Genomic DNA, 23,051 nt, shown 5'->3' on the forward strand with positions numbered 1-23,051 from the left:
CGGACGCTTCCTTACTTTTTACTCATTTTCTGGACAATGTGGTTCGTATTACGGACAGCTCATGAAAATCATAATTAGAAAAGTCAAATCATCAATTGAAATCGCTAAGCCACTAAAGAAAGGTCTAAGCCAGTTGAACGTTATCAATTTGCATAGATATCTATGGAAAATGCATATTAAAACGATCCTCGAAAGTGAGAACTTTTGAACGCAAAAAATTGAAACATTTCGTGTGAAATGTTTCCCATACAAAGTAGACTGTCCGGAATTGGAATCTGTCCGTAATATGAATCAAAACGGTACCTTTGTCTTTGAACAACCCTCTGAAACTCTTCAAAAATAACTGTTGAGTAATTCTCGCTGAGACCGGCCCACTATTTACACTTGGTCTGTTAAAATGTTATTAACAGTTATTGAGGACCCCTCGATTTTTGACAATGCTTCCTTCACTCGAACTGCCATAACTCGAAAATTTCTTTAACAATTCCTTCACAATAACATGGTTTTGGAAAGAGCAAACATAGAAGCTTCATTTGGAAAAATAAAAATATTTGGCGGCCATATCAAACTTGACCGCAATATTGGATTTTATCATAAAAATGAATTTTCATAGTGTTTGCAACCACCGCATTTTAGAAATTTTAGTATCATTAGAAAGCTGAGCTTATTTTACATAAAATATGAAAAAAATCAGAGGTGTATGTTTTTTGATCAAAAGTTATGTGCGATTTTGTAGACCATTTCTTATCATGTTGGTGTAATTTTCATGCATATAACAGTGCGGTAGCGATTTACGCTCGCTGTGATGTACCGTTTTGATTCATATTACGGACACTTAAGACCTCAGTGAAGTATAACACAACAGAAAGCATATTAAATTAATCGTTCTGTATGATTCCTCCGCGTTATCGCGTCTCCAAAACAATTAATTTCTGAATGGTGGATAAAGGTTTTGATTCCGCAACATGAATAATTTTAAATAAAGAGAAATGTGTGGACTTTTCATAATTCTTATTCCTTCCTTTTGCCTCATATTCCGGACACTTCGATTCGAATTCCGGCCAGCTATTGAAAATCATCAATAGAAAAGTCAAATAATTAATTGAGATCAGCAAACCACTAAAGAGTTCATGTGAAATGTTTCCCATACAAAGTACAGTGTGACATGAGATACATGACATGAGGTACAAAGAGAGGAAGGGTGTTTATATAGAAACCCCCCCTAGTATTGAAATATAATTATCTCTTGCAATGATCATTCGATTCGGTATAGGGCACAGTCTAGATACTTCATAGGAATCACACGCAAATCATGCCACTCTTCAAGGGATGATGAAGGTCAGACAGAGTGTGAAAAGCTTAAAACATCTTCGGAAGTCTTTTATAAAAGACGTTTCATGTAAAAATTTCTAGAATCGGTGGTTGCGAACACTATGAAAATTCATTTTTTTGATAAAATCCAATATGGCAGCCAAATTCAATATGGCCACCAAATATTTTTATTTTTCCAATGTTTTCTCTTTCCAAAACCATGTTATTGTGAAGGAATTGTTGAAGAAATTTTCGAGTTACCGTTTTGACTCATATTCCGAACACTTAAGGCCAACAGTGACTTCAAATGCATCTGATTGGCATAAATTAGCTGATATTTGCGTAAATTATAATTTCTTCGCAAAACCTAACTGTTAGCTGGTGGGTGTACCGATTATAATGTTGATTTAATTAGTTTAAGTATTATTTTTACTTAGAAGTATGGAACAACATTTTGATTCAAATGCCGAACACTGTGTTGATTCTGTCTCATATTCCGAACACCTTGATTCAAATTCCGAACAGCACGAATAAACCGTATTCAAATGAATAATTTGTCAAATAAATTTATCTGTGCTGATTCTACTGGTCTCAAACTAGAGAATCATTACTACTCCCGCGGTATAAATTATATTGGAGACGTTAAAATTGAATTGCAATTGACTGCCATTTCCTTGTTATTTGGTGACATATTTCAGCGAAACATTTCAACCAAATCGCCATACAAAAACCGAGTGTTCGGAATATGAGTCTGTTCGGAATTTGAGACAAAACGGTATGGCAGTTTTAGTGAGGCAAGAATTGTCAAAAATCGAGGGGTCCTCAAAAATTGTTTCGATTATAACTAACGAGGAGTCCATCAATTTGACCAATCGAATGCAGTTCCTTTAGTTACTCGACAGGAGCTTTCGAATAAGCATGAATTTAAACATTTTGAAAGACCAAGCGTTAATAGTGGGCCGGTCTCGGCGAGAATTGCTCTATGTACCGTTTTGTCTCAAATTCCGAACAGACTCATATTCCGAACACTCGGTTTTTGTATGGCGGTTTGATTGAAATGTTTCGCTGAAATATGTCATCAATTTACAAGGAAATAGCAGTCAATTGTAATTCAATTTTAACGTCTTCCAAACTATTTTGTACCTCGGGAGTAGTTTTGATTCTCTAGTTGGAGACCAGTAGAACCAGCTCAGATAAATTTATTTGCGAAATTATTCGTTTAAATACGATTTATTCGTGCTGTTCGGAATTTTAATCAAGGTGTTCGGAATATGAGACAGATTGCACACAGTGTTCGGCATTTGAATCAAAATGTTGTTCCACTCTTTTACGTAAAAACAATACTAAACAAGTTTAAGCAAACAATTTTATCGGCACACCCAACAGCTAACAGTTGGCCTTTGTAGAGAAATTAAAATTTTCACAAATATCAGCTGATTTATGCCTATCAGATGCATTTGAAGTAACTGTTGGCCTTAAGTGTTCGGAATATGAGTCAAAACGGTAAAAAGAAAGCAAAAATTTCAGGTTATTCATAGTTCGTCATCAAAGTTTCAGCCAATTCGCTGTACTAGAAGCTGAAATACAGATTCTCAAACATGTAAAAACAGCATTTGGATACTAACTTTTGTCACCGAGTGTAACTCGCCGATTTTTTTATATGGCTGATTACAATACTTCTCTAGAATATCGAAAAGTTGTTTTATAATATATCATTTATTACAAACTGTTTTGATTCGTATTCATTTTATATTAAATTTGTATTTTATGTTATGTTTCTTTCATTTAATAGTGTTTTACTCTGTCAACCGGTGTCCATTTTGCCCGAACAGGAGACAATATTTTTATGTAACTTTTTTAATGTTTTTTAGGGGACGGTTTTGACTGATAACCAAATATTGTTTGAATCTTAAGTTTAAAATTATCCACGTAGGCAAAGATACAGAGAGTATTCGTACGGCCCCCAATACCACTATTAAGTCAACATTATCCATTTCCAATATCTTAAAACCCTGACGTGCTTATGATAATTCTGGAAATGACATTAAATTCGGTATCCCAAAATTAAGCTAAAATCGGAATGTTGGGTGCCTGCAATAATAAACTATTGTGCTGATTATTTGTTGTTGCAGATAACGATTTTTGCAACAATGTCTGTGCTGTTGTGTGTTGCTCGATAATTGATTCACAACATTTCACAAAATGATGAATAATCGTTTGATAGAAATCGTTGGGATACAGATTAGCGAGATGAATACATTTTGGTCAAACCTTAGGTAAAAACGAGAGAATCACAATTTGAGTTTTGCACATTCCATTTATGGATGCTGTTCAATAAAATGGTGGGGCATTTAGATATTACCTAAGTTGCATTACATATTTGAATTATTTTGAAATATCAATTTAGAAGTAAACGCACAAATAAGGGCTGCTCGAAGAGTGTTTATCAAAGGTTTGTAATCATGTTCTACTTTGTTCTCAACTTAGTTCCCAATAGTTCATAGTTTGAAAACTGTACAAAAAAAAACCTTTGAACTATGGAAATCTTAGAATAATTTGGATAAGCAGATTTTATATGTTAAATTGGGGGTCTATATTGAGAAAATATCCAATGTTTGTCCTATCCATTGGTTTATAATCGTCATAAGTGATTCTTGACATAACGTCTCTGCTTGGGCAGAGTCTACTTTTCAGATTACTGTTCTAAGAAAACTTCTACTTAGTATCTGGCCGTTTCTGTTTGATTATTATGACAGTTGTCATAACCAGAAACTTATTAGATTTGCAAATCCCAGACCAATTATTTTACAGTGTAGAATGTAAGGTTAAGGTGAAACATCTCGGAATCCTAAGATGGCCTGCACAATGGCCGACTTGTGTCCCTACTCACGTTTTCAAAGGCACTAAACTGGAGAAATAGTTGACAAACTTTTCTGATCTTCTTATTTAAGCTGTCTGCTAGTGCACAAAGCCAAAATAAAAAGTGCACTGCTGTTGAATGGTTTCTTCGTGAGATTTGTGCCTTTGAAGTTTTAGTGCAATCTCAAAAGTTGATTCCAAACTGTTTCACCTTAACATCACTGGGCAAGGTAAGAGAAACATCACTGGGACAGCAAAATGGACAATTTTACAAAAAAAGTGTCTTTAGCCAAAAAATGACGGTGAAAAACTGTACTGTTACTAAATTGTTCATCATAGGAAAGGATAATGGGAATTCACGATTTTAAGTATTTTGCCGCAAACTTCCATCCCTTCTGATTGGCTAAGGAAGACACTCAGTACCTTGTAATCTAATGGAAGATTATGAATAAGGTTGAAATCCATACAGACTCATTTCAGGCTATATCCAGTTTTGAGTAAAAAGTGATCTTTTGATGGCTTGTGAAAAAAGACCCATACATTACAAGTTTTGAGTCCAAATACCGTTAAATTTATTCAAGAACATTTTATGGCGAAGTAGGCCGTCATTGAAATTTGTACGCGTTGTTGATGATTGTTGCTTATTCATCTCATGATTTCGAATCAAAGAAAATCAATTGGTTTTGCACTGACACAGCTGAAAAAGTATCAGCATACATTCTGTATGTACAGTGATACTTTTTCAAGTCAATATAATTTATCAAGAATGAGTTTTATCACTTTGAAATTGCATGCTACAAAGTCATCATTGCTGCCAAAACGAATGACAGGCTACTTCGCCTTATCAGTCTCTTGTATTTAAGGTAAAGATGAATCGAAGCCAAACCTCAAATTTTCAAAAGCACAAATCTGGAGAACCAAACATCCGTTTAAGCTGAAAACTTAACCACCAGCTAGTGACCAATCGATAAGGTTTTCAGCTCAATCGGGTGTTCGGTTCTCCAGATTTTTGCTCTTGAAAATTTGAGGTTTGGCTTCGATTCATCTTCACCTTAAGCCTATACAGCTATAGCTAAGGATATATTAGAAATGATCGAAGATAGAGTAAATTGGGACAAAAGTTTCTTTTCTAGATGTCTAGCTCAACTCAAAACAAATTTTAAAAATTCCATGGTGGTTCGAATGCTTTATAATAAATAGTAAATAATATTTAACATATGTAATCATATTTACGTGTTAAAGAAGCCTCAATCCCTTGAAAGTGAAATGAGGCGTATGGCCCGGTTGGTGCGCATTATCCCGATTTACCCTATCTTGTATGCAATGCATCTTTTTCAGTTTCGAATCGCAAAATTTCATAATCGCTCATTACGATTCACTTATTCATTCACTGCCCTTTTCGTACCCTATTATGTATAGACACCATCATTATCATCTTCTCAGCTCGAGGGAGGCATCACGTATACACTTATACATTCTCAACAAGACCCATTTCTAGTGTTAACACCTTTTCTTTCGATTTATTGTCAATTGTTAAAATGTATAAAACTATTTTAAAACACTGATTTCCGTCGATATTCCGTCTTCCTCTGACAGATTTCAGTATGATTAATCCACTAAAGCTGGTTTTTAATATATTCACGCATTTTTCGCAAATTTTTAGGACATCAGGATCCACACATTCTTTGATGGCGTTTTCAGCCCCAAATTAAGACTGTCTGAAACGTTTTGTAATTTGTATGACAAAGATGCATTTTGAACAGAACATAAGCTTGGCTCTTGAACAGAACACAGTTTGCGGTGTGAGAAAATGAGCAGTGAGTTGAAAAATTTCGATATCAATGATATCTCGATTCAAAATAAATAAATAAATTAAAATAAATTGTCAATTGTTGACCCCCGCCTCCCTCCGTAACGCATTTGGTACGAAAAATTGTAAAAGCCGTAACGCTTGAGCCTCCTCCCCCTCCCCCTAGAGCGTTGCCTAATTTATGAACGGCGCCTTACTTTCAAGCATGCTGGATTTGCTTAATTGGTCACGTGTTTCCACATTGTTGCGATTTCTGCTAACCGTGCAATGAACTACAGCCAATGTGAACTTTGCTCATGCTCATGCGTTAAATGGCTAAGAACATGAACTTGAACAGATCAAGAATAGATGCGTGTCTGGTGTATGATCGAAAGATTTTGTTTAAATTTATTTTGAAACTTATGAATTAGCTGCAAACTTCAATTTATTGATACAAGAATGTAGATCCATGAAAAAAAGAAGATTCTCTGTCTTGCTCTAGAAAGTGTATTTTTAAAGCAATATAATCTATTGATCTATTGATACGTGTTCAAAAATTAAAACCAATGTTTGGTTTAAGGTGAAGATGAAACAAAGACAAACTTCAAATTTTCAAGGGCACAAATCTGTAAAACCGAACACCCGTTTGAGCTGATTTTTTTTGTTTCTGTTCGGGATGAACCACTGCGACTAATTTTCATCGATCTTTTGTGGTATACCCGTGTTAAAGTGAAGTGGTCGTTTTTATGCAATTTTCATTCTTTACCAATTTGCAAAGAGTCTCTTTAGAAAGAGATACCACTATTTATACCTTTTGGAGAAAACAGTTTGTCACCATTAAAGTCTCGAAAGCGCGCCCCTCATTCAGGTTCGACCACTAAGCTGGTTGAACGATACTGATTTTAATCATGCATCGGTACTCTAGTGTATCAAATTACACAGCGCAACAAAAATGACATTTTCACGTGTCTCAAGGATCAAATTATGTGTCTCTAGTAGATTTGGGATTGCTGAATCTGATGCCGTTCTCAGAAATTTCCCAGCACGTCACAATTTTTAGCTACACATCGCCAAAGTTGTAAACTTTCGTTTTAGATATATTTTGGTTGAAATTTTACGATTAAATTTAGATTTAATAGATTTTTGTAACATGCTTGCAGTCTCCATACAAAATTCTTCGTTTCTCTTATATGGCAAAATACAATACTTTTCTAAACCTTAAAAAAATAACTTTTCCGCATCAAAAGTTTATAATCTTTAATGATAAGTATTGTTATACACATTGAGTTTGATTTCTGTGGCAAATTAAGCAAATAAATTACCATACAAGCTGGCAAACTTGCATGCAAGTTGGCTGAAATAGTCATTTTTTGCATTTTCAACAATCAATATCTCAAAAACTAGATATGATATGATATTTATGTAAACGGCAATGGATTCAGCAACCCTTAATTAAGTAAATAGAGGTATTTTGATGCTGGAGACAAAAACGTGTTCCGCAGTGTTATTGGTTCTACTTATAAGGTTCAAAGTCGTTATTTGTTACTGTGAACAGGTTTTATCGCATAAGACATTTGTATGCCTTGAAACAAAAAGCTTATTTTAGAATGTAGGAGATCTGCTACTCCACTGATTCGGAATCGAATCACTTGTCTCAAGAATTGAAACATTTTTCTACTTCAACCTCCTTCACATCTAGGACAAATAGGTGGGTTTTAGTGGCTTGTTACTTCCTTATACTCTTCCGATCATAACTTTTAAGTATTAACAAGAACACATACAACAAGAGTAAAATATGGTAGATCATACCACGTAACGCACTTCGAAAATGGTATCTACCTGCGTTACGGGAAATAGTGACCAATCGATTAAGTTTTCAGCTGAAATGGATGTTTGGTTCTCCAGAATTGTGCTTCAGTGTAGTGTTAAGTTTCCTGCCGTTTTTTTGTCACTGGATACGGAACAAAAACTGATGCTAGTCCCGGGAAATCCCAGAATTTCGTTTTTTTTTGTTGAAATGTAAGTGAAATTCAAATAATAAAACATTTCTGCAATGAAGTATCAAGGGGAAGAATTATTTAAACATTAAAAGTTAATAACAACGTATTTGTTTTAAACTGATGAAGAATCTAAGCTTACCCTGACTAATCACGGATTTTTTTTCGAATTATCTTTGCTATAAACGGAAGTATGGTAAAATATAAGTCGGCTCCTGGACAAAAGGCAAAAATGATTTGATTGGGTGGGAATTTTTCCTTCTTTGAAAAAAAGTTCAACCTTTATTCCCTTCTTCTTTTTTGTTCTTCGACCTTATATCTTTTCGACCATTTGTCTTTCAACCTTTCGTCATAGATACATCTAAGTCGCAATATTGAAGAAATTTGCTTCAGACATTTGGAAAGTCATCAAAACTTATTAAGGAAAAACAAAACTAGGGAAATTCGCAATTTTGTGGAAGCCGAGAAATTTGCCCTTCGGTGCAAAATTTAGACAATCCCGCGAATTGCCGCGAAATTAGTTAAACTTGAAGATTTTTTATGACAGTCGCGGTAATCTTATTGTAAAGGTTTATATGTTTTGAGACTAGGTTCCATCAACAATATCCTAATTTATGTTTTCGATTTTCCCGGAATTGATTTCCCAGGAAACAGCAAATAAAATTGTAATTTCTCGGCAATTCGATGATTTTTTAAAACACCCGTATCATATCTTTATTATATTTATTCTTAAAAAAATGAAAATAAGTATCGATATGTATAATATTTGTGGATCTTGTGAGGACATTAGTTGAATTACATTGAAGTTAATTGTATGATGTTTAATGTTTTAATATAAATGATCAATTCGTTATTTAAATAGAATTTCCGGGAAAATATGGGAATCCCGGGAATCAGAGAATTGTTTCCCGGGAAACTTGAATTCCGTAAAATACTTCCCGGGATTGAAAACTATAGTCCTTATCATTTAGTTTCAAGTTGAATCTCGTTCTGGCTTGCTGCTTTGACAATAGAGTATCAAATTTATCATCCTAATTTGTAAAATTAAACAAAATTCCGTGAAATCTACACATTTAAACTTTCTCAGTATTATATAAAAACATGTCGGTGCCCTGGAGGGGGCCCAAATAGCCGTAGCGGTAAACGCGCAGCTATTCAGCAAGACCAAGCTGAGGGTCGTGGGTTCGAATCCCACCGGTCGAGGATCTTTCCGGGTTGGAAATTTTCTCGACTTCCCAGGGCATAGAGTATCTTCGTACCTGCCACACGATATACGCATGCAAAAAATGGTCATTGGCATAGTAAGCTCTCAGTTAATAACTGTGGAAGTGCTCATAAGATCACTAAGCTGAGAAGCAGGCTCTGTCCCAGTGGGGACGTAACGCCAGAAAAGAAGAAGAAGATGTCGGTGCCCCATGAGGAAAACAGTATTGAAAGAATAGTTCGAATCGGTTGTCGCGTTCTGAAGCCAACTCGTGACATACAAACATCAGTCCAGTTTTATTCATCTGCTAAAGATTTGGTCAAAACTATGGATCCGCCACAATGACGCCAAATTTTGGATTTATCGCATATTCTAGCGAACAACGACAGAAAATTTGAGTTTATATGCCAATGGTGTCCTGGTTTCAGGTAGAATAACTATTTGTTTCAGTACTGACTATTCACACTTAAATTATTTTACGGATTCCTGTGAAATCTCAACAGTTGAACAGTTTGGCAAAATAAATTAACGAAATACGGTAATTTTTTACAGTATTCGGTAACAATTCACCGGAATCCATAAAATTCCGACTAAATTACGGTGTTTTATTTCACCAAACTGTTCAGATGTTGAGATTACGCTGAAATTCACCAGTTTTCGATAAAATGAGCTTAGTGTGTTTCCTAAACTTACAACGAATTTATAGTTGATTGAATATCTATGATAAGTAATCCTCATTATAGAAAAAGTTGTTCCCAAATATTTAGCTTCAAAAGACAATGATAATGATAACTACTACTGCTTTTATTTCCATACCGCCAATTGACCCTTCCGGCTAGATGGCATTATGCCTAATGGAATCCAGCCCCATGCTGAAACCAATGAATTTTGTTTTTCAAATAGTTCTTGTTCAATGGGTTGTGTTCCGACATAACTTGCGTTGTAAAAACCGAACGAAACGCCAACCATTCGTCATTGTAGCGCCTAGGTGTCGTGCTCCATCTTCGAACATGAAATTGCTCTATCAAGAGGTAATAAATATAAAAATGTCTCATTTTGATCGTCTGATTTTTCCATCGATAGCAGCGTGGCTGGTTAACACCGAAACGGGTCGTCTGCGTCCGAAAAGCAGCAATGGTGGAATGCACGCTAGACATAAAACGGACGTTATCTGACCAATTTTACATAGGTTTCAAGCGTAACGCAACCCCGCTCCAATTAGATCGATTATCGTATACGAAAGGTTCTGTCCAGTGGGCCACCTGCCGGTTTCCCCCTGTTACAGGTGAATCTAGGACACGAGCCTACTTATAAATTAAATAGAAGCTTTGTGGCTACAAGTTAATTGAATTATTTACGCTTCTCCGGCGATGAGGACATTGCACAACTTAGTGAAGGGAAGAAGAAAAACGTAACACTGGCGCCTCAGAAATATTTCACAGTATCGGACTCCTCAAAAGAATTGGAAACAGAAAAGTAAAATAAATGAAAACGGCACTAAAACAGGACAGGTCATCCTTTTCTGTGGACATTTAACGGCGCCTCAAACCAAGGGTAAAGTCATATATTGCATCTATTGCATTTGGGTACACTGCAGAGACTGGCTCACACGACGTTCAAATTGATTTTGGTCGATCCGTCGTACCTCCTGGGGAGGCATGGCTAAAAGGTTGGCCGGAAATCACACGCTCGTAAGATTCAATGTCAAACCATGTAGATAGCAAGGAAATATACCTACGATGAAAAGAAGAAATTGGCTGTTAAAGTGCAATTCTGTTCCTTTCGCTGGCTGCTAATTGCGGGTGATTTATAGAATTTAGTCGAGAGTGGGCGTTGAACCATTGACAAACCAAATCTAGCAGAATCTTTACATGGGTTTTGCTGAAGGTTATTCAATGAACGTCATTCGCTCATTGTATTACACACTTTTAGTTAATAGTTGGTGCGTTATCGTTTTCATGTTTGTTGTATTAATATCAAGTACTGTAACATTGTCTGCCTGGTTACCATACCAGTTTCGATGTAATTACTTTAATTACATTAAACACGCTTCTTCACGACTAGTTTTAAGGATTTAAGGAATTCATTTTTTAATAAATGGCATTCTATCAATATTTGATTCGTCTCAATTTGCTAGGATCACATTATGGGACCGGCTCACTTAATGATTCCGGAGATATTCCGATTCCCGTTGGGTTCAGAACCTGTTGAAATACGATATGTTGTATTTTGCTTGTTGACATGTTGTAATCAACAGGGTGATGCGCTTCATAAACACGTGGCTTAAGCGCCACTCCACTAGGGAGACCACGCGCCCAATTTCGAATTTCCCGGGTGAGACTTCCCTGAGAGCGAGTCGATTCAAAGATTCACACTATCGTTTGTTCGTGATAGCAATCGTATTCAGTGAATATTCAGAAGTTTTACTTTCGCCAACGGGTCCAACGAAAAATCGCAGGCATGATTCTTTACAGGGACGGTGAAGGAATCGATATATAAAAAAGTAGCCCCAAAAAGTACTTTTTTGTGGCAAAGTAGAACATTTTTTGCTTTAGATAGTATCAAAACATCCGTCAACAAAAAGAACGAGTGTACGATGTGCAATGAAAAATTCTTTCCTTTGTTTTTTTTCCCTGAGATACGTATTTAACGTCACCCCATTTTACAGTACGTAACAGGCTTCGATTAATTTTGCCAACAATTCATTGAACGGTTCTATATCTCATATTGAAATGATTGTGCTATCGGGTCGAATGATATCTGTATATAGTGTACAACTCTGATAACGCCATTAACGATTAGAACCAATCATTCATTCTTCGCCGGAATATATCTTATCCGACCCCGACCTGCCTTTCTTTTCGATTTGTGTCACATCAGATGATAAACTGATCTAGGACCGCTACGAACTGAATGAATTGATGCAAGTCATGACCGTTGATCTGCACAATGATAGACATAAGGCACGAAACATCTGTTGACAAAGTTAGACATTTTTAAGCCAAAAGGTCGCTTCCAATTACCCAGTTGTTTTTTCCACGTATTGTTGTTCCTCTGTTGTGACTTACAACTTCAAAGCTCCTTATTTTGCTACTGGACCAACACAGGATTTGCCCATTGGCCATCGTAGGTCACAGTGCTACGTTCTTGAGCTTCCACCATAAATGTCAGTGGCGTGTATCATAAAATGGGCCGCTTATCTAGCTTTTGTGCCATAAAAACGAAAATAAAAGGAACTGATAAACCAGCAGAATACCTTTGCTAAGAAAGGCCGAGCAGTAATTAAGCACGCCTGTTTTTTTTTTGTGCGGCTATTATTTATTCCGCGTGCTCAGGACAAATTGTCGCCATCGGATGGATTTATGAAAAGTGCGTTGGTTCTAACGCAAGCACACACAATCAAAACTTAGCAGCGAGATTTTTTGTTGTATTTTCAGTAAACTTGCTAATACAATCAAGAAACATCACGCAATATTCAATACAGTCAGGTCAGCTATCCTGCTACCTACTTTACGCACACTGCAACTATTCAGCTGTAGTCCAATCGATTTAAATAAACATTTTTTTTTTAATAAGTTCATATGATGTCTCAGTAAAAATCAGCCTGATCCCATAAAAAAACAGCTGAAAAATTACGGTGAGTTAAGAAAAAAGCGAATTTCAGATTTCACTCAATATATTGAATTGAACATTGAATGCTGTATTGCTAATACTACTAATTTTTCAAATTTACCAATTCATGAACAAACGAAATTGACATTCTTAAAATTGTTAGAATGATGATTCAAAATCAAAGTGATAAGCAAGTAGCAGTTAAATTGCAGATATTCTTCAAGACTAAACTGAGTGTCGTAGGTTTAAATTTCGCCGGCCGAGGATCTTTTCGTAAATGACATTTTCTCAACTTCCCAGGGCATAGAGTATCGATATACACATGAAAAAATGGCCAATTGTCAAGGAAAGCTGTTGGTTAATAACTGTGGAAATGCTCATACGAACACTTCACCTGAGTCGCACGAACATCATTTTTGGCAATATCTCTGCCATTTTCAACCAATTTAATAGTTTAAAGCTTTTTTGAGCACAAATAATGACGCGTACATGATTGGTTTGAGATTTCACAGATTTAAGTAAGTTCAGTGTACTCAAACTTTTGCACGATACATCATACTGAAGGGTGAACCCAAACTTTTGCACGATGACTTGACTGACTGTTTCATTGATTTTGAATACTTTCCAGATTTTTCCTCCATAATTTCGTGGGGTCTCTTCAAATAATATAAGATTAAGATTCTTAATTGGTAATTTTAAAATTGTTAGATTCATGATTTCAAATCAAGAGATATAAGCAATGAACCCAGATAACCGTAGCGGTTTAATCGTGCAGCTATTCAACATGACTAAACTGAGGGTCGAGGGTTCAAATCCTACCGGTCGAGGACCTTTCTAGATTGGATTTTTTTACGACTTCCCAGGGACCTACTACTCGATATACTGCACATGCAAAATTGGTCGATTGACAAAGAAAGCCCTCGGTTAATAACTGTGAAAGTGCTCATAAGAACACTAAAATGAAAAGCACGCTCAGTCCCAGTTTAACGTTACGTCAGATAGAAGAAGAAAGAAGAAGCAAGGCTTTATGGATCGCTTCCAAAAATCAATAGAAAGACGTGATACCCATCAACACAGAATGACTCATGATACTACAAAATGAATGACAAGCAACTACGTGCTTGATGATTTATGACTCGGAAAACTTTGAAATACAGTAGTTGTCTAGAAGGGAGCACACGTTGAGGAGCGTATATATTAAGCTGGCGAAGCAATGCTGGGCTGTCTATTTTGGAGCGAAGAAGTTTAGTACCAAAGACAGCTTGGTTCATCTTTCGCCTCTCCTCTAGCGTTTCGATACCGAGCAGTGCGCATCAATGCTCGTAAGGCGGTAGCCGTAGACCATGGTATGCTTCGCAATGCGCATCTCAGGAATCTACCCTGAATCGATTTGATTCAAGCAATCCACACCAGATTACAGAAGCAAATTTTAGAATTGATCTGACTAACGAGCAGTACAATCATTTTAGGCACAGAGGATCATCGAATTCACTTGCTATTTTGAAGATCCAAGTTGACGATTGGCTTTGTCGACTGTTTCTGAATAGTGCATTTTGAATGTCAATTGATGGTCTAGTAAAACACCCAAATCTTTAACATTATCCACACGATTCAATATAGTACCATTAAATGTATCGCAAATGATAGATATACCGTGACATGCTCTATTACCGTGAGGTTAATTATTCGTCAAGTATTAAACCCATTAAAAAAATATACAGGTTTTAGTTGCCTTTCAACAACGATAAAATACTTAATATTATATGTATTTTTGAGGAAAAATAGTCTTAGATTTTTTTAATAGATAGTTACATGAAAAATAGCAATAATATCAAACACATCAATATTCCAAATACCGTGTGCCTCGATGATGTGATTCCAAATACCGTGCATAAAAAATCCAAATTCCGTGCCCCATCCAATGTGCTAAAATGACAGTGCAAACAACGGATATTAAAAATAAAATGGTTTAAAATGCAGTGGACCACTGGTTTGCTGTTTTATTGTTCAATTCACAGTACATCTTTTGAAAGTACTTGATGATGAACGATAAATGTCGCATTCATCTAATGTGTTTTTATATTTTTCTTTGATCGTCGCTTAACTTTTTCTTCAGCTTGATGTCTCTTTTCGTTTGACGTTCAATTTTCTTTCTTTCTTTCGTTCTTTTTTTGCCCTCAAGGCAGTAATTTTGATATTCTCGATATTTTCCAGGTATTGATCGTATGCCTCACTAGTTGCAACCGAAGGAGGATGCGGCATCATTTTTGGTTTTGGTTTATCTTTCTTCTGAATATTGGGGGTGCTGAAAATCTCTCCCAAAACATCACTTGGACGCTCGGCTGGGTGCACAGTTGAACGAAACGATAGATCCAATGGCATGTCCTGTACAGGGGAACCTACATAGAAAATGTTTGAAAAGGTTGCAAAAATCTATATGAAAATAAATTACTTCGATCTTCGGTAAACCCTTCAAAAGGAGGTTCCGCGTCTAGAGATGACCTCACTGGTATCTGTACCGGAAAACCCGACATCGATGCCAACGGCAAACTTATTTGGCCGTATTTAATTTTCTTCCAGACTTCAAAAAGGGAAATTTCCTCTCTGGTGCCGAACCACTTGCCAGAGAATATACTGCGATTGAATACATCAATTTGTTGCTGTGTCATGTAATTTTGGATTTCCGTTAGTAGATTTTCCTGATCAGCTGTTGTTTACGGCGCACTCGGAGCGGGATCATTTTCATTGTTCTCTTGATTGGTCTCTAAAGGGTTGAGTAGATGTAGAAGCGCTGCACAGTTGACTGCATTTGTATCCCACGGATGTATACCACATCGTCTAAATCCGTTACTCAAAACTGATTTAAGGTTGTTCATTTTTTCGACGGCTTTGTGGAGTAACGGAGCAATTCCACTGCGTGGTAGTTGGTCTCCTACGTGATCAATCCTCCAATCTATTATAAGTTGATTCCAGTATTCTTTAAGGACATATAGGAAGGAATCCCTGTCATGGCAGGAAAAATGGCTTCCTTACATATACAAATACATTTGACGGTGTTCCACATTTTTTCTCAAATTATTTCACTTACCTATAATTAATTACTCCCAAATTGCTAAAGGGACATCCGAACACTGCTACCTTACAATTTTCATGGTTTAGTTACTAGTAACTAGTCAAATTTTCACGAATCGTGCTCATTTTCAACACGAGCGGCGAACGTTGCTACGTTTGTTTACACTTATTCACCCGCGAACGGAGGACACTTTGCACAATTTTATCATTTTCGTCAAACATAGGCCATCGTATTTAGTTTACTTTCATTACTTGTTTATTAAAGAACACTTTATAGTTGATTTCTGAAGTAACCAACTTAAAACTTTGCGAAACCGTGCTCAAAACAATCACCCGATTACAACTTTTCGCTTTTTCTATTTTTCTAATTTTGGGTCGGCTGATCGCTTGCAGTGCTGCCAGGAATGTTGATGTTTGGGTACGGCATCAAGCAATATTATTCAGTTGAAGTGAAAAAGACTCAAACTGATGCAATGATTACTGGCAACGACGTATTATTAATTATCACTTCACTATTACTAGCAGTTACGAGACTATTTGTTGTGTACTACTACTTGCACACAGAAATTTACGGATTCAACGGAGTTTCACCTTAAGCGGTCGGAAGAAACTGACATCCAACGGTTGTGTGATTTGAGTAGTGTTAGGTGGCAAACAAATAAGGGTCATATTCTTTTCCTTACATAAAGCGATGGAATCTGCAGATACGTGAGATGAATGGCCGTCTACAAATATAATAACGGGGAAGGGAATTTTTTCACGCAGCAACCATGGGTAGAATACATCTCGCAGGTAAAGATACAACGTATCTCGAGTCATCCACCCAGAATCCGTTTTTCCGGCGGCCCAACCTTTTGGAAGTCTCCGATATATTTCACCGGGGACTCTTTGTTTATAAGGAAACAACATCATTGTTGGTGCAAGCATACCTGCAGCATTCCCGGCAAAAAGAGTCGTATATGTCTCTTTATCTGAATTACCGATCCGCGTATGAACTTGCTTCCCGTTTGATTCCGCCAGTACCACGTCCCGTGTAGGAATAGTGCGGACAGCAGTTTCATCCATGTTGAAGATTTGAATGGGATTTTTCATTGTCTCCACCAAATGTTTTTCCTCTAGATATGATGTTATTTCTTCAAACCAGTTCTTTATGGTACCGGGTGTTACACAGGCTCTAGACTTTGCTAAGGAGCTTGCAACTCTACGCGAAATATTGGAATGACGTTTCAAAAATCCAGCAACCCACCTGGGTCCAGGTGTATCTTTTTTGAAAGGATGTTTGATCTTGGCTAATTTTACGTACTTAACTACAAACACTCTAAGACGCTGCGTGTTTATGGGAAGGCCAGCTTTCGCCATATCAATTAGCCACTCGACTATATTGTGCATCCCGATAAATGGATAGCAAACAGTTGCACCTTAAGCACCGCCAACACATTTTCAATCGAATGGATTTTGGCGCGCTCGAACTGACAAATCCTCCGTTGTGGTGAAACTTCTTCCGTCGACGTGGTGTTGGACTGTTTTCAAAAACAGTCGAGATAAAAGCCGAGCCAGCAGAGCAATGACAGTTAATTCGTTCAAAACTTTGCTTCGGAAGTCTAACCGACGAACTCCAGATTGGTGCTGCGAAGTCAATACGTCCCTCGTTCTGAAGTCGAATTATAGGCGGCGCTCCGGGTGTTGGATTTGTACACTCTGAAAATAATCTACACAAACTAGTTTAAAAGTCACACTAAATGACGTTTCGCCTGGTTGACCCCAAGTCTCGTTTAAGGGTCGGTTAATCGAATCTAGTATAAGTTGAACATTTAGGAAACCATGTCTAACTTAAATATATTTGTGTTTAGTTTAACAGATTCAGGGCTTCTGGATTTTTGACAACCTATCTAAAGTTGAAATAGGTAAGTAGCTTCCTATGAAAGACCAGTAAACGGACGGAACGGACACATTTATTTATTATGAAGAATCTACGTATCACAATGTTGAAAGAGTACATTCGCATATTTTAATCAATATCACTAAAATGTTCCGGTCAAGGTGCTTCAGGATCTCTTTCCGCCTTCCACTTCGCTCTTCTGTCGATCAGCATTTTGCACAATTGTCTCGGAATGTTGCCCGGAATAGCTGCAACAATGATTCCTTGCCGTTCATCACTTCGGAAGTGTCTAGAACAAAAAACCAATCCATTAAAATCAAACAGATATGCTGGAATTAGTTCGGCCAAAACGCCTCTTACAAGTCGATGGCTTTAGAGCAATAAATATTGAGAATGACTTACCTTTTATTTTTCCATATCGTCTAGGAACAAATTATGTTTCAAATCCAACTTCTTGCGTGAGGCACACACGTATTTTAGCCGCAAATAATTACAATTTCACCTCGACGAAATTGACACCAACAACGTGAAAAAAACAATGATGGTGGTTAGCGGTGGAAGTTATGCACTGGTCAAATTTCGTGGGTGCAAAACTTGCATAGTTTAACTTATTATGTAGAGAATGTATAACTTCAAAACTAGACTACGTGTGAACTTGAAGAATGGCAAAAAAGATTATCATTTAAACTATCGACGATTTGATCGGATTCTGAGTGTATATCGCTGGATAATTTTGTCGTGTATGGTGATCTCTGGAATTCCATACAAACGGGATGCACCGCGGATAGTTCCACCGTTTCTCACTCTATCCAAGGCATTGTTCATTTGGTCCAGAGAGTACAACATGCGTTTTTTTGGTGTCATGTTTGAATGACAATCGTTCCGCGGTATTAGGAACTACTGTGAATGATGAAGTCCGAATTCCGTGGCAACAAATTCCTAGAAAATAAGTGTTAAAATGAACACTTGTTCTAGATAATTTATTACCTGATTAAAATACATACCAATAGAAGAGGAGTGAGTGCAAAAGTTTCAATTAATTTGTATGAAAATCAGCGAAAGTTGCAAATTTAATTTCACGCACAATCTTAGCCTCTGCAGTAATGGAAGCTTACGTTTGACAGTTCATAGCATGTGCTTTTGTTTTTGTTTTGTTTTTCGTGATGTGTGAGCATAAAATGTCAATACAATCAAGTGTCAACATTGTTTTTATTGCATTTCAACATTGTAAAGAAAAGTTAGTGCAAGGAACTAGTGATATATGAATATTTGTACATTTTCATGAAAAGCACGGTATTAGGCGATACACGGAATTAGAGCAGGTCACGGTACGTCTATACTATGGTTTTATAGTTCAAATAGTTTGGAAATTCAATTGATTGTGATTCACAAAGACGATAAAAAAATGTAGAAATCGCTAAATCTTTTAAAATTTTCTTGAACGTGAAAAATCTACTCCATTATGTGATGGATATGTATTAAATTTATGTTCTAACACTTTTGTGAAAATAATTGAGCCATGAAAAAATAAGGCAGTGAAATAGAAGACAACTTATTTTTCGATTTTTGACCTATGGGCGGTACCACTGCATGTGTGTGCACGGCGGTATGTTGAGCAACTGAGATTCGGCTATACGCGGTTTACGCACACTTTTTTGTTAAAGAAGGAACCCCCGCCAGTTTGTGAATGCTGGATGGATGGACGCCACTGTGCAACGCAGCAAATGTGAGAAAGAAAGACGAAAGAACAATATAAATACGACAAGTTGTCTCTAAAGCAAATTACGTAACGCTTTAGGGGAGGGAGGAAGTAAGAAAGAAGAAAACAATCAATATAATAACAATATCGCGTAAAATCAATAGTAGCGAAGTTATGAATCAATTGTTGCAAGAGTCTGATATTGAAAGATCTTCCATGTGATACAGTTTTTAGAAACAGTTATTCAATTAAAATTTAGCTCAAATCGTTGCATATCGTTCCATTTGGCACCGACTGCACCGGATGGGACATGTTTGCGCGGAAACAAACACCTCCGGATGTCAAATTGTAGATCACTGTCGCGTTCCGTACACTTTACTTATTCACTTCCATTGACCCTGCACGGGAAATGCTGACTCACTTTAAAACGAACGTCATTCACTGCGAGAGGTGTGTGGTTCAAATGATGGCCAAATTGTATCGTAAAAATCTAGAGCCAATGATGGCACTATCACGGTTGTAGATTTGCAGCAATAGTCGACTGCGTCTGGTCATGACGCGTGCCGATTGTTTGCAAACCATCAAGCCGTAAAAAATGAATCACGGACTTAGTCGGGACTTCACACCTCTCATGTTTGCCTTTTGCTTTTTGTTTCAGATGGAAGGCAGAGACTCGCACGACAACACGTCGAGAAACGAATCGGGATCACCAGAGCATTCGTCGCACCCGCCTCAAGCGCATACGCCTCAAGCATCACAGCACCAGCATCAACATCCACAGCATCAGCAGCCCCAGATTCAAGAGACTGAAGTCCAGGAGCTGATTGTACCGAACGAGATGACTATCAATGATCAGCAGTCACCTGCTCTTCCCACGGCTGTGATCATCAATCACAAACATCGCATGATAACTACCAGCGGAGAGATCACTGAAGCACACGAAGTGCATCAGGATCCTAACGATTACGAAACCGTTGAATACCATCAATCTGTAGCAACCGTGGCGGCAGCTCCTGGACATTCATTCACCTACGAACAGTCTCCAACAAGTCAGAGTAACAGTGTGTCGTCACCAGTCTCTCAATTCGTCAAACGTGAATCGAGCATAGAAAAGGAAAGGCTAGTCAGTGCTGAAACTCAGCTTCCAATACAACAGACAGTTTTCATCGAATATAAAAATGATGTCGATGAAACAGCACGTTATGGTGTACCTCCCCTTGTGCGTTACGAAGAGTTGAAGTACCATCCTCGCTACGTTCATTATCAACAACCTCATCCAGGTTTACCGTTACCTCCACATCCGCATCATCCACATCATCCATCGCACCATCCAGTACATGTTCAATCAGTACAACACCAGCAACAACAGCATCCATCACACCATGAAGTAGATCCCTCAATCAAATCGGAACAACTGGAACAGCATCACCATCATCATCAACAACAACAACAGCAACAGCAGCATCAGCAACAACATTCCCATGCGCAAATGCATCAGCAACATCAAACAACAATCCATTCACAACAGCATCAGCACCATCCACATGCCATTCAGGTTTACGAGGCTCAAGATGCAACCCAACAGTCTGAAGTACAACCCTCATCCGAGGCAACCACTAGTGAAGTTAAGACACACTACACCAATCTGGAACCGGTCAACACGATACCATCCCCGCAGAATTACTACATAGCTTCCGAAGGATACCAAGCAACGACTAACTACCCGTACATTTCATCCAAGGATACAGTGTACTATCCAGCTAGTCCAAATACAGTTCTGTACAAAAGCAGTGATCCAACGCTCACATCGTCATCAATCATAGCAGCAAAACAGATTCACTACAATTCACAAAATTTGTACGAAAGTGCTCCATCACACAACAGTGCATCGCCTGGAGCACAGCAACTTTATCCATATTGGAATGGAAGCATAGACTATGGCTCGGTGAGTGTTAAACAACATACATAACGTTCGCTACATTTCTTACATTCTTTTCATCAACTCCAGACTTTCAGCAGCGCCGTTGTCATGGATCAAACACCTTCAGGTGCAACCGAGTACGTGAATAATGGGCAATCGTGGCAAATCAGTGGCATATCTGAAGCATACGAAGCATCCAATATGCTATCGTCAGAGCCTAGGGAGTGTGTGAATTGTGGTAGCTCGGATACGCCATTATGGCGAAGGGACAACGTTGGTCATACCCTGTGTAACGCCTGCGCTTTGTACAATCGTCAAAATCCCGGAACCAACCGACCACCCAACAGAAGCCATAAGGCGAAAAATCCTCCAGTAAGATTGAACAGTTGGTATGGAGTTCGTACATTTTCAACAGTGTTGTTATGATTCTCTCTCAGAAAACACCAGTGCCCGGAAACCGGCGGACGGGAGTAGTTTGCGCAAACTGTTCAACGACCACTACGACACTTTGGCGTCGGAATAACCGGGGTGAACCAGTTTGCAATGCATGCGGGCTGTACCACAAACTGCACAACGTCGATCGGCCGTTGACGATGAAGAAGGACGGCATACAGACGCGGAAGCGGAAGCCCAAATCTAGTCAATCGATTCCGTCAATTAATGGAATCGGCAGCGGTGAGTAATCCTTATGACTTCAGTCGTACTGTGAGATGATTAGCTGTGCCACTGCGACTAGCATTTAAAAATGTTAATTTTTGTTTTGAATGTCTAAATATTTATTTGTGTAATTATTATTGAAGCGTTATAACTTATTCTGAGCAGAAAAATAGAAGCTTTTGTTAAACATGAAAAATCAGTTTTCCTGGGGAAATACAATTTTGTGGATATTATTAATGGACCGATGCACGAGTTCACTCTCTGACGTTTGAGCGGTGCCGTGTTATTTACGTGACCATGGCAACGTGTGAATTCGGCACCGCTTAAACGTCAAATTAGTGAACTCGTGCATTGATCCATTGGTTTCATCATTCTAGTGAGCCTGTTGTTTAGGCGAAGTAGGCCGTCATTTAAATTTGTACGCGTCGTTGATGATTGTTGCTAATTCATCTCACGATTTCGAATCAAAGCAAATCAGTTGGTTTTGCACTGACATAGCTGAAAAAGTATCAGCATACTAAATGCATGTTAGCGCGTACAGTGATACTATTTCAAGTCAATATATACTATCAAGACTGGGTTTTATCACTTCAAAATGCAAGCTGAAAAGTCATCATCATTGCCAAAGCGAATGACGGACTACTTAGCCTTAAATGAACTTCTTAGTTATAGTCGTTCAGGAACCGTCTTGCTTTATTTTAGGTTTCAAAAATCCTTGGATGCTGTGTACGACCTTTCCTTGTTAACATGGTAGCGAATTAGAGTTCAAAAGTGGAGGCGATATATGTACATACGTAATTAGGCTGCATGTAAAATGTACGCGTATCACCTCCACTTTTATACTTTTGCACCATACATTTTGATACAATTCTGGTCGTTGAGAGAACAACCCAAGTATTTCTCGAGAAACGGGAAATAAATTTACCATTTCCCGGGAATTCCAGGGAAATTCTCAAAATCGTGGAAATAAAGCAAATTTGACGGATTTTTTTTAATAATACATTTATTATATGTTTATTCTATACCAATAAACTTGTATAGTTTTTTTCTA

At 37.6% G+C, this 23,051-nt stretch overlaps 1 protein-coding gene and 1 long non-coding RNA gene across 9 annotated transcripts in view; one reads left to right on the top strand and one right to left on the bottom strand.

Moving 5' to 3' along the window:
- Positions 1 to 23,051, top strand: part of LOC5573046 (erythroid transcription factor) — a 79,289-nt gene that overhangs the window by 45,765 nt on the left and 10,473 nt on the right. For 7 of the 8 annotated variants that reach the window (XM_021852911.1, XM_021852910.1, XM_021852912.1 and 4 more), the window contains exons 2-4: positions 20,081 to 21,367; positions 21,431 to 21,715; positions 21,781 to 22,018. In XM_021852911.1, the coding sequence (XP_021708603.1) occupies positions 20,081 to 21,367; positions 21,431 to 21,715; positions 21,781 to 22,018 (1,810 nt within the window). Of the gene's footprint in view, positions 1 to 19,593; positions 19,873 to 20,080; positions 21,368 to 21,430; positions 21,716 to 21,780; positions 22,019 to 23,051 lie in introns of those variants that run through there. The other variant, XM_001654320.2, reaches the window with a different exon arrangement.
- LOC110679019 lies at positions 17,758 to 19,401 on the bottom strand. Its single transcript, XR_002502140.1, has 2 exons — positions 18,126 to 19,401; positions 17,758 to 18,012 (listed from the first exon to the last, which is right to left on the bottom strand). It is a non-coding gene; the product is annotated as an uncharacterized LOC110679019 (long non-coding RNA).

Source organism: Aedes aegypti, chromosome 3, assembly GCF_002204515.2.
Source record: "Aedes aegypti strain LVP_AGWG chromosome 3, AaegL5.0 Primary Assembly, whole genome shotgun sequence".
In the NCBI taxonomy this organism is placed as follows: Eukaryota; Metazoa; Arthropoda; class Insecta; order Diptera; family Culicidae; genus Aedes; species Aedes aegypti.